We start from the raw sequence: 15,105 nt of genomic DNA, 5'->3' as shown, positions 1-15,105 counted from the left end.
TACCTTTCAAAGGAGGAATGCAGAACTCTGCCTGCAGCCCAGGGCCAGTGGGAAGTCCCGCTGACTCGGGATGCACATGGGTGCCTCCTTTGAAATGTATGAGAGTCCCCAGCGGGGACACTTATGCATTTCAAAGCCATGGAGCCCGGGGTTAGTGGGGGACTCAGAGTCCCCCACTGGCCCCGGGCTCCATGCTGCGCTGCATGTCGCTAGGAGCCCGGGGTCAGCTGACCCTGGGCTCCACAGCTGCCCCTTTGAAATGCGTTTGTATCCCAGGCTCAGCTGTGTGGCACTACCCCTTTGAAACACCAAGGCAGCTGAGCTGTGGATCAGCTGTGCAGCACTGCCACTTTGAAGTACCCCTTCCTCCCCCCTTTGCTGCCTCTATCTCATAGAGGCAGCAAGGGTGGGGAATCAACTAGTCAACAGACTATCTGCTACGCAAATGCTTATCAGATAATTGACTGGTCCTTAACAGCCCCTTTGGGCAGGGGACTGGACTCGATGACCTCTTGAGGTCTCTTCCAGCCCTAGGATTCTATGATCCTTAGCCCCAGCAATTACCATCCTGCAGTATCATTGTGTTAGGTGCAGCTGTATCGAATGATGAAGGAATTGGTTGGAGCCATTTGGAAGAGCTCTGACTGTGATACAAGGCAGAGGTGACTGATGAAGAGGAATGGGGGGAAAGCCAGTCACGTCACCCCTCCCTGCCCTACTTCTTCCCTTTCCCTGAGTGATGCAGCCACAGGGAGGAGACGAGTGGGGCCATTCACTGGCAGCAGAAGTCTGACTCCACCCCCACATTCACTGGCAGCAGCGGGGCAAGAGCAGCAACAGCCCGGGCTTGCTGTGCTCCCCTGGCTGCGTTGCTCTGCTTCCCACAGATATGTAGGGTAGTCCAGCCCCTCCACAAGCAATGCACCTGGAGGGGGGTAGTGAGCCGAGGTCGCCTTGCTCCGCTTCCCCCACTGCTGCTGGTGAGTGCGGGTGAGGGGTACACTCCTACTGCGGGCACCAGACCCTCCCCATTGCTATTCCAGGGGTTTTCAAACTCTGGGTTGCAGCTCATAAGGGCAAGATGCTACCTGGGCACAAAACACTTTATCTCACCTCCACAGGTACAGGCGATCACAGCGCCTGTTGGCTACAGTCTGGATCACTGTTGCAGGCCAATAGGAGCTGCAGGAAGTGGTGTCCTGGTCCACACCGCTTCCTGCAGCTCCCATTGGCCGGGAATGGTGATCCCGCAGATAAAGGGCGGGTAAACAGAGCGTCTTGCAGCCAGCTAGCGGCTTTCCCTTACAACCCGCAACCCCGAGCTTGAAAACCCCTGCACTAGTCCACCCACTGGCTGCAGGCTGGCCCCTTGCTCCTCCCGCCCCACGGTGTGTTTGGGGCATGTAACCCCGCATGCCCCTACACACATGCTGCCTGTGATACAAGGTGACCTGGCGGGGCTGTGTACCCTGCCCCCAACCTTAGGTGTGCTATCGAAGGAAAAAGGCGCATGTGCCTCTTGAGAGACTGCAGAACTGCCCTGTGTAGGCTGTGAATAGCGAAGCACGGGGTCTTCCTGCCGTGGGGCTAGTTAGTGGTTAGGTGAGAGACAAGTCTGGTCTGGGAGGTGAATGAAGGATAAGTGGAAAATCCAGCATTGGAGGGCACTGTGTGCGTTAAGGGGTAGGGGCTGTAAAATGAGGTGGTGGTCTTTCTGTCAGCACGTGAGAGTTTCAGGCAAGTGAAGGTAGCTTCTGTTTACTACATTGCAAGCAGAGTTGAGTATGTGTTATAGGTGCCTTGGGACATTGCTCAATGAAGGGAGTATGCCTCTCTCTATCCCAAGGGGCACCCCACCTTTCAAGACAGTGGGAGTACCAATGGGGATTTTTAAGTACTTCCCTCAAGCTTTAATCAGCAAATTCATCTTAATCTAAAGCGCAGCCCAGTTCGTATCTGAAGCATGGATGGTAATCTTGCTGTCTCAGTCTAGCCACTGTTCTACTTTTGCATTGAAAGATACACTCTCCTGGCCAGTTTGGGAACAGCATTAGCACCTCGGGTAGAGCAGAAGCTACTATGAGGTTTTTTTTTCTAACAGCCATCGCTTCACAGACTTAAAGGCTGAGGGACTGCCCATCTCTGTCTTACCTGTTTGACAGCAGTAAGAAAGGGAAAGAAGACGAACCAGTTCTGCTTAGATTTGTGATTTTTTTTTAATGTAAATAGTGTTGGTTTAAGAGTAACCAACAAAGATAACACCATTGTAAGCAGGACATAAAGCATAATGTGCATTTACACAGGCGCTGATGAGCTCCTAAAACTTTACAGGATTAATTTATTACCATATCATGGGTATTCTCCCCCCACTCCCCCTCTCTACTGTTTATTTTGGTCCTAGACATCCAACACTCCTGTCATCCGAAGAAGTGGTTTGTGCCCATGAATTTGTTGTTTTTTCAGTTTACCTGTACAGACTAACTCAGCTACCCCTGGAAGTTCCTATAACACTTGTTTCTCAGAGGAGAAGTAAGACAAAGAGAAGAGTGAGAGATTCACCAAGGGCCTTCGGTGCTGGAAGGCCAATATTTAGGCACCACTGACCAAACCACTGCTCACTACTATGACTAAGCACCTCAAACAAAAGACAGGACTATGCAGCAGACTAACAAGATCGTTTATTAGGTGATAAGCTTTCGTGGGTCAGACTCACTTCCTCAGATCAAATTGTGGAAGAAAATTGGCATGACCAGATATACCAAAGTCATACAATAAAAAAAAAGTGAACACATATAAAATTGATTAATCAGATTTAAGAACAGCCGGGGGGGGGGGGGGGGGGGAGGAGAGATTAGTGTCTGTGAGGTAATGACATTAGGGGTGATAATTGGGGAAGCTATCTTTGTAATGGGTGAGATAATTAGCATCTTTAAGACCCATTCGTAAAGCATCAAATTTAAGCATGAATGACAGTTCTGAGGCTTCTTTTTGAAGTCTGGAGTTAAAAATCTCTTTGAAGCAAGATACAAGGCAGCAGGACACCTGGGGATAGAACCCCAGCTCCTTTCCTCTGCATTCCAGTCCTGGCCAACTTCCACCACTCTGTGCTCATCTTACTGGCTGCTGAGAATCACATTCATAGGCACCTGGCCCCATACTGGACAGCAGAAGCCTAATTCCATTGGGCAGCCAGGGGTCCAAAGGTTAGGTGTTACACCTGAGTCCCTTTGTGGCTTTAGCGCTTTGTACCTACATCCATGTGTCTCATTTGTATATAGCAAGGCACTTGTGTACTCTTCGGTCACTTGTACTCTTAATTCACAGCGCTCAGAGTTACTGAGCGTTAGTCATGCCCACTCTGCCACAACAACGCTTTAAATTTACAAGTGTAGACAAAGCCTTAGTGTCGCTTGTACAGTGACAGGGAGCTAACAGAAATGGTTTGTTTTTGTTTTTTGCCTTTATGGGCTAAGGGCCAAAATTAGACCTGCTGCAAACTATTACTGCTTTGCCCAAATACTTTTGTAGTATGTAGTATGTCTTTAGCACCATTTATGTCAAAGGATTCCTCATTGCTTTCATCTGTCCATGTAATTCAACTAGGTAGGACAGTGGTACATTGGCTAGCACAGCCCAGGACTGCATTTTACACAATATTAACAGTAGCATTTTTTCCTGGGAGTGCTCTGTGCCCAAAGCCCCAGTCACTGCCCCCACTCCACTATGCTTTAACCCCTTCTCCCCCCCACCCCCCGCCAAAGGCCCTGGCCTTGCTCTGCAAGAGGGAGCAGAGCAGGGATGGGCAGAAGCAATTTGCTGTTCTCGTCCCTCCTGAGGACTTCCTGCAAGACAGCTCCTGTTTGTTTTTTCTGTGAGTGCTGGTGCCTTGGAGACCCATGGCTATGCCTGTGGGGTTTATTCCCCCTGGGATGTGTGCAGGTGGGGCTGTGCGTTTCCAGGAGGGGGAACCAAAATGGGAGAGCAGGGGCCAGAGACCGTCTCTTGCCTCCCTAACGGTACTCTTCCCCTGCTCTTTGACACAGCCCCACTTCCATGTGAAGCCCCCCAAACAGCCCTATGCTCAATCTGCCCAGCCATTAGCAGGGATTTCCCCCAGCTCTCTAGCACATCCCTGACCAGCTCCATCAACCTCTCACAACCCTGCTTGCAACACATGCGCCCCATTGCCACACTTCCTTCTCCCCTCAACCCTCCCCCTTCTCTTCCACGCTTCGTCCCAGGCTCAGTAAGGTGCTACGCTAAGCTCAGCTAGTGACACAAGGCACTGACACGTACCTGTACCTGGTCAGCACCAGTGGATGACTCTGGGCATAATGCCAGTGAGGTAACCGTAATTCACATATTTGACATTAGATTTCCATTGCGGGACATCTGGTATGCAGAATTGGGGTAGTATAGCGAAGAGATTGGGGGGGGGGTGCAACAGTAGTGAAACTTTATGAAGTAAACACACAAAAGCAGCCATACTGAGTCAGACCAAAGGTCCACCAAGTCCAGTACCCTGTTTGCCCAAAAGTGGCCAAAGCCAGGTGCCTCAGGGAGTAAACAGAACAGATTTTCATCAAGTGAGCCATCCCATCATCCATTCCCAGTGTCTAAAGACAGGATGATGTAACACTTTAAAGACTAACAAGATGGTTTATTAGGTGATGAGCTTTTGTGGGCCAGACCCACTTCCTCAGATCAAATAGTGGAAGAAAATGAGCACAACCAGATATACCAACATGATACAATCAAAAAAATGAACGCATGTGAAATTGACAAATCAAATTTTAGAACAGACTAACACGGCTGCCTCTCTAGCACTATTTAACAGAGACTAAGGCATCCTGCCTATCAGCCATTAACGGCCAGAACCCTGCAAATCCATGGCTATGATTTATTTCCATGTGTGGATACAGATAGCCACAGCTCATTTTTTTTGCAGATGAAGATGCAAAATTTCGTGTGCATGCAGGGGCTCTATTGATGGATCTATCCTCCATAAATTTATCTAGGTCTTTTTTTTGAAACCTGTTATAGTCTTGGCCTTCACAACAGCCTCTGGCAGGGAGTTCCACAGGTTGTATGTTGTGTAAAGTATTGCCTTTTTGTTTTAAACCTAACAAACAACTACATTTGGTGCCCCCTAGTTGTGTTATGGGATGGTGAAAATAACCCTTTATTCACTTTTTCCATACTAGTCGGCTACGTCTAGACTGGCATGATTTTCCGCAAATGCTTTTAACAGAAAAGTTGTCCGTTAAAAGCATTTTCGGAACAGCGCATCTAGATTGGCATGGACGCTTTTCCGCAAAAGCACTTTTTTGTGGAAAAGTGTCCATGCCAATCTAGACGCGCTTTTGCGCAAAAAAGCCCCTTGCGCCATTTTAGCCATCGGGGCTTTTTTGCGCAAAACAGTACTGTGCTGTCTACACTGGCCCTCTTGCGCAAATGATTTGCACAAGAGGGCTTTTTCCTGAACGGGAGCAGCATAGTATTTCCGCAAGAAGCACTGATTTCAGACAGTAGGAAGTCAGTGTTCTTGCGGAAATTCAAGCGGCCAGTGTAGACAGCTGGCAAGTTTTTCTGCAAAAGCAGCTGATTTTGCAGAAAAACTTGCCAGTCTAGACACAGCCGTCATGATTTTATAGACCTCTGTCATATCTTCCGCCGCCCCCCGCCCCCCCTTAGTTGTCTCTTTTCCATGCTACGTCCCAGTCTTATTAGTCTCGCCTCATATGACAGCCGTTCCATATCCTTAATCATTTTGGTTGCCCTTATCTGAACTTTTGCCAATATATCTTTTTTTGACCTGACTTGACCACATCTGCCTGCAGCACGAGAGAGAGATGGGCATACCATGGATTTATATAGCAGCATAAGCTATTCTTAGTCTCTAGCCCTTTCTTACTGGTTCGCAACATTGTTTGACTGCTGCTGCACATTGAGTGGATGTTTTCAGCGACCTATTCACAATGACTTGAAGAGCTCTTGAGTGGTAACAGCTAATTTAGCCCCATCATTTTATATTTACATATGGGGTTATGTTGTCTAATATGCATGACTTTGCATTTATCAACACTGAATTTCATTTGCCATTTTGTTGCCGTGTCACTTAGTTTTGACGGATCCTTTTGAAGCTCTTCACAGTCTGCTATGGACCTAACTAGCTTGAGCAGTATGATATCTTCTGTAAATGTTGCTCCCTCACTGTTTACCCCTTTTGCAAGCTCATTTTATGACTGTTGAATAGAATTAGTTCTAGTACAGAGCCCCAGGGAACACCAAACTGACCATTTATTCCTATCCTTTTGGCCTATCCATGAGAGGACCTTCTCCCTCCTATTTTGCTTACAAGTGTTTGGTGAGGGACTTTGTCAAAGGCTTTCTGGAAATCTAAGTACAGTGTATACACTGCATCCCCCTTGTTCACATGCTTGACCCCCTTCAAAGAATTCTAGTAGATTGGTGAGGCACGATTTCCCTTTACAAAACTCTGGTTGACTCTTCCCCCACCAAATTATGTTAATCAGTGTCCCTGATAATGCTGTTATAGGGTCAACCAATTTGCCTGGTACTGAAGTGAGACTTAGGGAGGAATGCAAATGTGGTCATCCAAAATGGCAAATGAAATGGGAATTTAAATATCCTGTGCTTCATTTGCATAATCACAGACTGCTGCTTTTCCACAATAGAGCTATTTCAGGACATCAAACTCAGTCCCCACGGGGTTATTTCGAGCAAAAAACCCTTCCCTCAAAATAACCCTTACGCCTCAAAAAATGAGGTTTAAGGGCTATTGCAGAAAAGCGTCAGTCTGCAATTATGCAAATGAAGTGTGGGATATTTAAATCTGTTTCATTTGCAATTTCGGATGGCCATATTTGCATTCCTGCCTTGAAGGAGGAATCAAGTGTACGCATACCCTGTAACTCCCAGGATCACCGCTAGAGCGTTTTTAAAAAATTACCATCATATTTAGTTAGCCTCCAGTCATCTGGTACACTTAAAAACGTTCTTTTGTCACAGTAACATAAGGCTATTGCACAAAAAGGGGTTTTTGCACAAAACAGACCTGTCCACACTGTCTGGTTTTACACAAAAACGGACTGGAAGAGATTATGCAAATGAAGCATGAGAAAATGCTGATCTGTGCTTCAATTGCATTGGCTCTTCTAGCAAAACTTGAAGTGTAGACAAAGTCACAATAATATTCGTTGGGGGTAATTTTTCCTCCAGGTATGCACATATTGATTTCAGTCAGAGGGCTGTGTATGGCCATTGAACAAAGTATACTTATGGAGCTGCTGGTCCCCAGCACCACAGGTCTCCTGAGGCAACTCTTAACTATTGCCAAACTTTGTGACTAAACCTCACTAATGGTCTGAATAAAATCCCCAGCTTAAAATTTAAAAAATGAACCCTAAACTTGACAGCCTGGGTCCAGTTGTAAAATAAACTTCTCTTGCATAACCAGATGGTAGGAGAAGATGCATGGAGCTGAACCAACTTGTTCTCTTGCAGAATGTGCCCCCACTGCTGCCTGAAGTAAGAGTAGCTAATGAGGCTTTCACCGCATGAACAAAGCACTTGGCGAAAAGACATACTTCTCTTTTACTAGATGTAGCTAAGAATGCAAAATTGTTTTGGCTGACATTTTAAATAGTGGTGCTGGAATGGAACCCAGAAAGCATGTGAAGATTCATTGTGTTTTATTAAAATGTTTATATAAAATTGCTATTGTTAACATGAGAAGTTCAAGACTGTTTGTCTAGCTTGCCAAAACACCCTTTGGGACTTGAATGTCCAAATAAGGCATTTTGTTTACTTTTAGTTAAGTAGTGAGTTCAAGAATGAACCAAAAGCAGTCAGCAGAGGGGGACGAGTTTAACTGGCTTCATTACTGATGGACTTTTTAACAAATTCAGGGGAAACCAATTTTCCCCAGAACACTGTCACTCCTACGCTCTCATGTGCCTCCACTCAGTTCTAAACTACGAAGAGGCTCACCTCTGTTTGAAGTAGGCACTTGCAGAGCACGTGGAAAAGGCAAACGTATGTAACTCTGGGCCTCCCCTACCGTTAGCCACGTGTCCAAACATAATTTTATCCTGCCAACATGAGACAAAACATTGTTTAAAATGGTCACCCACCTGTTTTCCTAGCACAGACACAGGGTTACCAGATGATTTAAAAAAAAAAAAAAACAGACACACTTGATCTCATCTGGGGGGAGGGCTGGCCAGGAGGGGATTGGAAAGGCAGATCAGGGGAAGGAACCAGCTGGCGGGAAGAGGATCGGAGGGAGCAGGGCTGGCCAGGGGAGATCAGGGTGGGTGGGAACCGGCCAGCAGGAAGCAGGGCTGGCCGGGAGGAGGTTGGGGGGAGTGGGGCTGGCCAAGAGAGATCAGAAGTGGGGAGGGAGAAACAGCCAGCAGGGAGCGGGGCTGGCCTGGGCGCATGTAGATCCCAGGGTGCTGTCCATCCCACCCACAGTCCCAGCCAGGCACATGGGCAAGTCCAGCCCCAAGGATTCCATCCCAGCCCCACCTCCACCTCTCTGTGTAGTTGCATACTGCCTGGCTGGTAGCCACGCTCACGCAGTGTGAGCGTGTCTACCAGCCAGGCCGTACGCAACTACGTACTGATACTCCTAATAATAATAAAACTTATTTAATTATAAAAGTCTGGTATTTTCTATGTCCGGTATTTTCTCAATTTGTTTCCCCGACAGAAAGCTAAAATATCAGACTATCTGGTTCAAAACAGGACACATGGCAACCCTAGACACGGCTCTTTGAAGGTGCAACTTCTGGGAGCAAAACTAGTCACTGCATCTATGTCCTTGGGCCCTCTTGAGATGGTGACTGATTTTTTTTTAAATGAGGTAGTGAGAAAAACTCCCATTGGAACTAGATTGTAATAATCAAAGGCTAACCGTTTTGTCAGTAAAAAGCTAGGCTGGTTCTGAACCAGCAACAGTTGAAAAACCACTATGCCATTCCTGAGCTATATAGTCAAGGCTGTTTTTAATATTGGACTACACTGCTGAGGGTTTTTTGCTTTTAGAAAGACTACACTTCAGAGGACCTGCTATAAATAGGTGCATCCAATTTTACAGCCATTCCAGGGAATACTTGAAAGTGCTGCTAGACTCCATTTTAACACAAGATTTGTTATGATATAAACAGGCACTGGTAAATTGCAACAGAAAGACAAGAGTCTAGAGTCATGCACAGGCACCAGGAGAACTCATGCTCCTTATGAGTTGAAAGCATTCTATCTATGAGGATTCCATACACTCCTGGCCATTCAGTGAAAGCCTAAGGCCTGAATTTTGCACTTGCATTACTGCAGGATCAGGAATCAAGTTAGAATCTTTTTAAAGATAAGTAGTTTTAGCAAAACATATTTTGCATTTAAAGAACAGAATGGAGCGGAGCAAAAAAAGCAGACCCTATTGCTTGAAACAGCTAAAACAAACTTTCAAATTTTCTTTCTCCTTAACTGAATCTATTTGACATTGATCCTAATTTTTCAATACCCAGTACCCTCTCCAAAAAAACCAATGGCATTGGTTACCATGTCCTTCAATATTTTAGAACTATTTTCACATCTAATGTATTCATAGACTGGAATGAGAAAACAAACTTTTGTGTTTTTCAGGCCCCGGTTTGGATTAACTAGCTCAATAAAGTGAAATGAAGAAAACATTCTCTGTAGCTGCAAAAGAGGCTGCTGGTTTAGCAATTCTGGCTCCAGATGCTGATTTTCATTAAAACTTGGCAGCCAAAACAATCTGTTAAACAGGATTATTTAAATACTCTCCCAGCAGAGACAATGGATTAAAAAAATTGAAAGGAGGTATATGTTCATCACTTGCTCAAACCTGTATCCTGCTTGACCAGGCAATCTTCAGCTTCTACTGGCTTGAGGAGCAATCAGGCACTCCTCACGCTAAAGTATTGAACCTCTAGGGAGAGGTGTTGGCTTGGAAGATTAAAGCCACCAATTTTGGTAAAGCATTCCTATCATGGCTACTGATATATCTAACCTGAATTAGAACTGTGGCTCCAGGGGGTGGCTGTGGTAGCAGAATCACTTAAAACAAAGCAAATGTTTTATATAAGTTTCCATTCATCTGAAAAGTGGGTTGTGCCCACGAAAGCTCATGATACCATCTACATGTTTTGTTAGTCTCTAAGGTGCTGCAAGACTACAGTATTTGTTCTTTTTAACCTTTTTATAAGGCAGTTAGAGAACTTAACAGATTTGGCATTCCGGGACAATTCACAGTTTATAAGCAAGCTGCTTATCTATCATCAGTTCCCACTGTTCTTAACCAATAACGTTTTAAAGATCTTTCCCCTTCTGTGTTCAAAACACCCTGGCACTTTTTTCAGACTGTTTACCAATATATAAATCAAGTAGTAAGGAAAGAACTTGTTACAGTGTCTGATTTTTAATAGACACTGAAAGGACCTAACCATTGTATTAGTGTATACTTACCAACAAAGGACAGCATCCTTTGTCTTTTATATACAAAAAAATAACTGACTACAGGGAGTCCCCGAGTTACGCGGATCCGACTTATGTCGGATCCGCAGTTACGAATGAGGCTTTTCTCGCCCCGGAGGACGGGAGCGACGGGATGCCCAGATGAGCCGCGGTCCCGCCGCCCTTGTCCTCCGGGGCGAGAAAAGCTGCTCCCCGTCTCCCTGGTCCGCTGGTCAGACCAGGGAGACACGGAGCAAAGCCACGGAGGATGCCCGCAGCGGGACAGCCGTGGCGCGTCTGGGCTGTCCCGCTGCAGGCGTCCTCCAAGGCTTTGCTCCGCGTCTACCTGGTCTGCTGGGGGGTGGGGGGACGCAGCTAGTGCCCCCTCCCCCGCAGCAGACCAGGCTTTTCTGCCCAGGACGCCTGGGGTAGAGCAGCTGGGGCACTGCTGGGTTGGTCCCGCAGCGCCACTCCTCGGCGCTACTGGATCAACCCGGCAGCACCCCAGCTGCTCTGACCCCGGCTTCCTGGAATCAGCCGCTGATCAGTTTCAGCAGCAGCTGACTTGGGGACGCCTGGGGTTCTTAAGTTGAATCTGTATGTAAGTCAGAACTGGCATCCAGATTCAGCCGCTGTTGAAACTGATCAGTTTTAGCAGCGGCTGAATCTGGACGCCAGTTCCAACTTACATACAGATTCAACTTAAGAACAAACCTACAGTCCCTATCTTGTACGTAACCCGGGGACTGCCTGTAGTGTGGTATGAAGAAGCAGGCAAATCTGTATTTGCAAGTATATTAGACCTTTCACTGCTGAACAACTAGAATTAACGTTACAGTTTAGTGGACCTGGCCTAGTGGTTCTCACCCAGGGATATGCATTTCACTGGGGTATATCAACCCACGTAGATATTTGACTACATTTACAATTGTCTATATAAAACACACTAGCAGAGTCAGTACAAACAAAAATTTCACACAGACTGTGCCTTGTTTATAAATGTAAGTACTATTTATATTCTGATTTATTTTTAAGTATATGGTAAAAAATAAGGAATTTTTCAGTAATAGTGTGCTATGACATTTTTGTAAGCAAGTAGTTTTTAAATGAGGTGAATCTTGAGGCTTTGCAAGACAAATCAGACTCCTGAGATGGGTACAGTAGTCTGAAAAGGTTGAGAACCATCACACTAGCCCACTTGAATGTTGCCATTATCTTACAAAAATAACTGCTCAAGCCAACTGTCTTTATTTCTATTGCTTTTACATATTCATCACCTTGACATTTACAGAGAAAATGTGAAACAATTTTAGATATTAATCCAGGGAAGGACCATCAGAAAATACGTCCTTCCAATAGCTGATGACTACAGCAAGTTCTCATACCAAATGTACTGGGGTCCCACAATGTTTGTGCCACAAATCAATAGCTTTGCTCACTATTGCATCAGTATTATCTTGAGGAATCTACAAAAGAACAAGAGAAAGATTTGTTTTAACAAGGTAGTCAAAAGATTAACAGACAGCCTAAATCAAATTCTTGTTACTTTTTCTCCATTGTCTCCACTTCCAAACTTGTAATTTCTTTCTCTAATCAAAAGATTTACAAAAATGGACACATGCAGTATCTGCCTTTCAGAACAACTCATGATCTTCAATGCCTTGGGATAGATCTGAAATGCTCAAGTATGGCCAGCTTGACATCTAGCTCTCAGAGAAATGATCTCTATAGTTTTTCCACATAAAGAGAGGTTTCAGTCACCTACACTAAAAGCCCTTTTTGGGGAGGAAAAGAGAGGGAGGGAGGGAGGGAAGAAATTCTTTGTAAGGAATGTTTTAAAATTAACATAGCTGGAAACCACAAATTTTTCACAGAAGTCCTTCAGTAGCACATGAACATGAATAGGATCCAATGCCAGGATACAAGTAGTTCTAGCAAGACAACTCAAGGTAGTGCTCAGGCACTGATGGTCCACACAGGGAACCTATTGCCTCATGCATCCAATGTGGGGGAGGAAGAGGCCCAATCATACCGCAGATAACAATCTGGGGACCTTTAAATGACAGTGATCCTTCCTACGGATTTTTCTGAAGGTAGCTATCAATCTGGTCTCTAAAGGTAAAAGCCTATATCACCCATTCCTAAAACCCTGAACCAGCCACCTCATGGATTCTTTCCCCCCTAAAAGTTAGCAATATAATGTAATAGCAACAGCTATTAAAATAATAGAAAACTTAAATACATACAAACATTGAACGTTGCTTTCGTACATTTAACCTACAATCAAAATATCCCTCAATCTACCTTATCTCCCTAAGTATTACCCAGTTCTCAGAATAGTGGGTAATAGTATGTAATACATTTTGCAATGCTTTTTCATGCTGCTTAAATTAAAGGATTAAAGATTTTTTTGCTTCAACCTGCAAATATTTGCTACAGCACCAAAAATAATGCACAGTTAGGATGAGTACTCACATTTTCAAGGAACTGTGTGATTTTCTCTGTGTTATTCAGGGCCATTATCTTCATCTTAAAGGTTAATAAAATCTCCAGAGCAACAAAAACAAGAATCTTGCAGGATCCACTAATAACTTTGTCCCAGACCCTAAAATAGTAAGTAAAGTTGACAAATTGTACTAATCTGTGCTATTAATTGCACAAAAAAAATCAGTTTTCTAGATCACTTCCACGAACACAACAATGTACTAAATTATACATGCAGTACCTGAACCATTTATATTCAAAGTAAGGAAATCACATATTACAAAGTTAATGATTTCTACCAAATTTTAAGGTGGGATTAAGGGTAGAGTAGCACAGAAGCAGTGCCTAGTGCTGCCAAGCTTACACAAGGCACATCTACACAGCAGGGCAAAAGTTGAATTAGGCTATGCAAATTCAGCTACATCAATTGCATATCTGAAGTCAAATTAGCTTAATTCGGCTTTTGGCATTGTCTACACAGCAGGAAGCTGAAGGAAGAACAATCTCCCTTCAACTTTCCTTTACTCCTTGTGAAATGAGGGTTATAGGAATCAAAATAAGACATCCTCCAGCTCTCCATTATTTCGAAATAATGACTTGCTGTGTAGACACATGCTTTGTTATTTCAAAATAACGTCAGTTATTCCAAAATAACACTGCTGTGTAAACATGCCAACAAAGACTCTAATTAGAAATAAAACACATACAGATGTTTTGTATTTTAGACAGTTATATAAGCTAAAATTTAACAAGCAGATCCTATCCTAATAAATTCAATTACACAGACAATTGTCACAAAGATTTTTTTCCTGCTGCCAAGAAAAGTAAACTTAGCATATCGATAAAGACATTTGTCAAATAGTTAAAAACTCAAGTTCAGAATAAAGTGCTGAGCTAACTAAACAAGTATACCTACTGTGACCAAATATTCCCAGTTTACTGTGTGAGAAGTATAACTGATTAACATGGTATCATCAATTATGTTTCTATAAATAATAATTACACACAGATAACAGCTACTGACCCTTCCAACCCCCTCTCTCTTTCACATCCATACCTCCTACTATGATGCCTAAAGCCACAGATGTACTAATGATAACTTTAGATTGGAACCTTAACAGCACATTTCCAAGGGCTGCAAAGAAGTTTTACTATATGACTCCATAAAAAAAATCCTTCCTCTCTGAATTCTTCAATCTTCATTATCATGGATTCATTAATCACCATTCTTCAATCATCCTAAAAGCTACATACCACATGGATTTCTAAAAAGCCATAAAACCCTCAGGCCTACTTCCTACACCACATGTCGAGAAGGAAAAGGCACAAGCTAATTCATAGCACCCCAGACACTACAAAGTATAACTTGTTGTGACCATACAAAGAATTACAATCTTACAGAGATCAAGCAAGCATCTTTCCAACATATATTAAAACTAAGCTGCTGTGACACATCCAACTTTCTGTTATGGCTCTGCTTCCAGATTGAATTAGTATAGTGACTGAACTCATTACAGAAATGTAATAGTGTAGGATTTTAAAAATCTGAAACATTTCCAATGACACTCAAACTATTCCTAACAAGCATTTCAGTAGTTTCATTTAAATGTTCATGTCGAAACAACTGCTATTAGTTAACTAATCCTCAGTTCACACCACTCAAAAAATTTTATTAAGGAAAGAAGAGCAGATCTACACCTAAAATGCTGCATCAGTTCAGCACCAATGTAACACTTAAGTGAAAACACTCCATCAACAGGAATGAGTTCAGCATCAGCATAGTTAATCCACTTCCCAAAGAAGCGGGTTACACGGGGAGTAGGAGATTGAAAACAGAATAAGTACATTGCTTAGGGGTGTAGTAGTTATGTACCACCACAAGTCTGTACTGCAGACTGGGTGATACTGTTAGTACTAACCAGCTATGTCTTCTCTTGCCCTCTCTCCTTAATTTCCAGCTATTGCTACTGCCCACGAAGCTCTATTAATTTAAAGCAATAATGGGAATGTATGACATGATGGCGAAAAAAATACCAGCAGCTGTCAGTGTCTTGTCTATGATAGTGCTACCACAACCAGAGCTGCATCATTAACAGCAGTAAATTATAGACAAAAGGCTAA

At 43.9% G+C, this 15,105-nt stretch overlaps 1 protein-coding gene across 5 annotated transcripts in view; it reads right to left on the bottom strand.

The window, feature by feature from the left end:
• Nucleotides 1-11,732: 11,732 nt before the first annotated feature.
• TBC1D7 (TBC1 domain family member 7) overlaps nt 11,733-15,105 on the bottom strand; it is a 27,209-nt gene continuing 23,836 nt past the window's right edge. For all 5 annotated transcript variants that reach the window (XM_075921237.2, XM_075921239.2, XM_075921240.2 and 2 more), the window contains 2 exons: nt 12,976-13,105; nt 11,733-11,966 (listed from right to left, as the gene is read on the bottom strand). In XM_075921237.2, coding sequence (XP_075777352.2) covers nt 11,880-11,966; nt 12,976-13,105 — 217 coding nt within the window. In that variant the 3' untranslated portion in view covers nt 11,733-11,879. The remainder of the gene's footprint in view (nt 11,967-12,975; nt 13,106-15,105) is intronic.

This window comes from Pelodiscus sinensis, chromosome 2, assembly GCF_052426305.1.
Source record: "Pelodiscus sinensis isolate ZL-2025 chromosome 2, ASM5242630v1, whole genome shotgun sequence".
In the NCBI taxonomy this organism is placed as follows: Eukaryota; Metazoa; Chordata; order Testudines; family Trionychidae; genus Pelodiscus; species Pelodiscus sinensis.
Note: the sequence above shows the minus strand (reverse complement) of the source record. Positions and strands in the feature narration are given on the sequence as shown.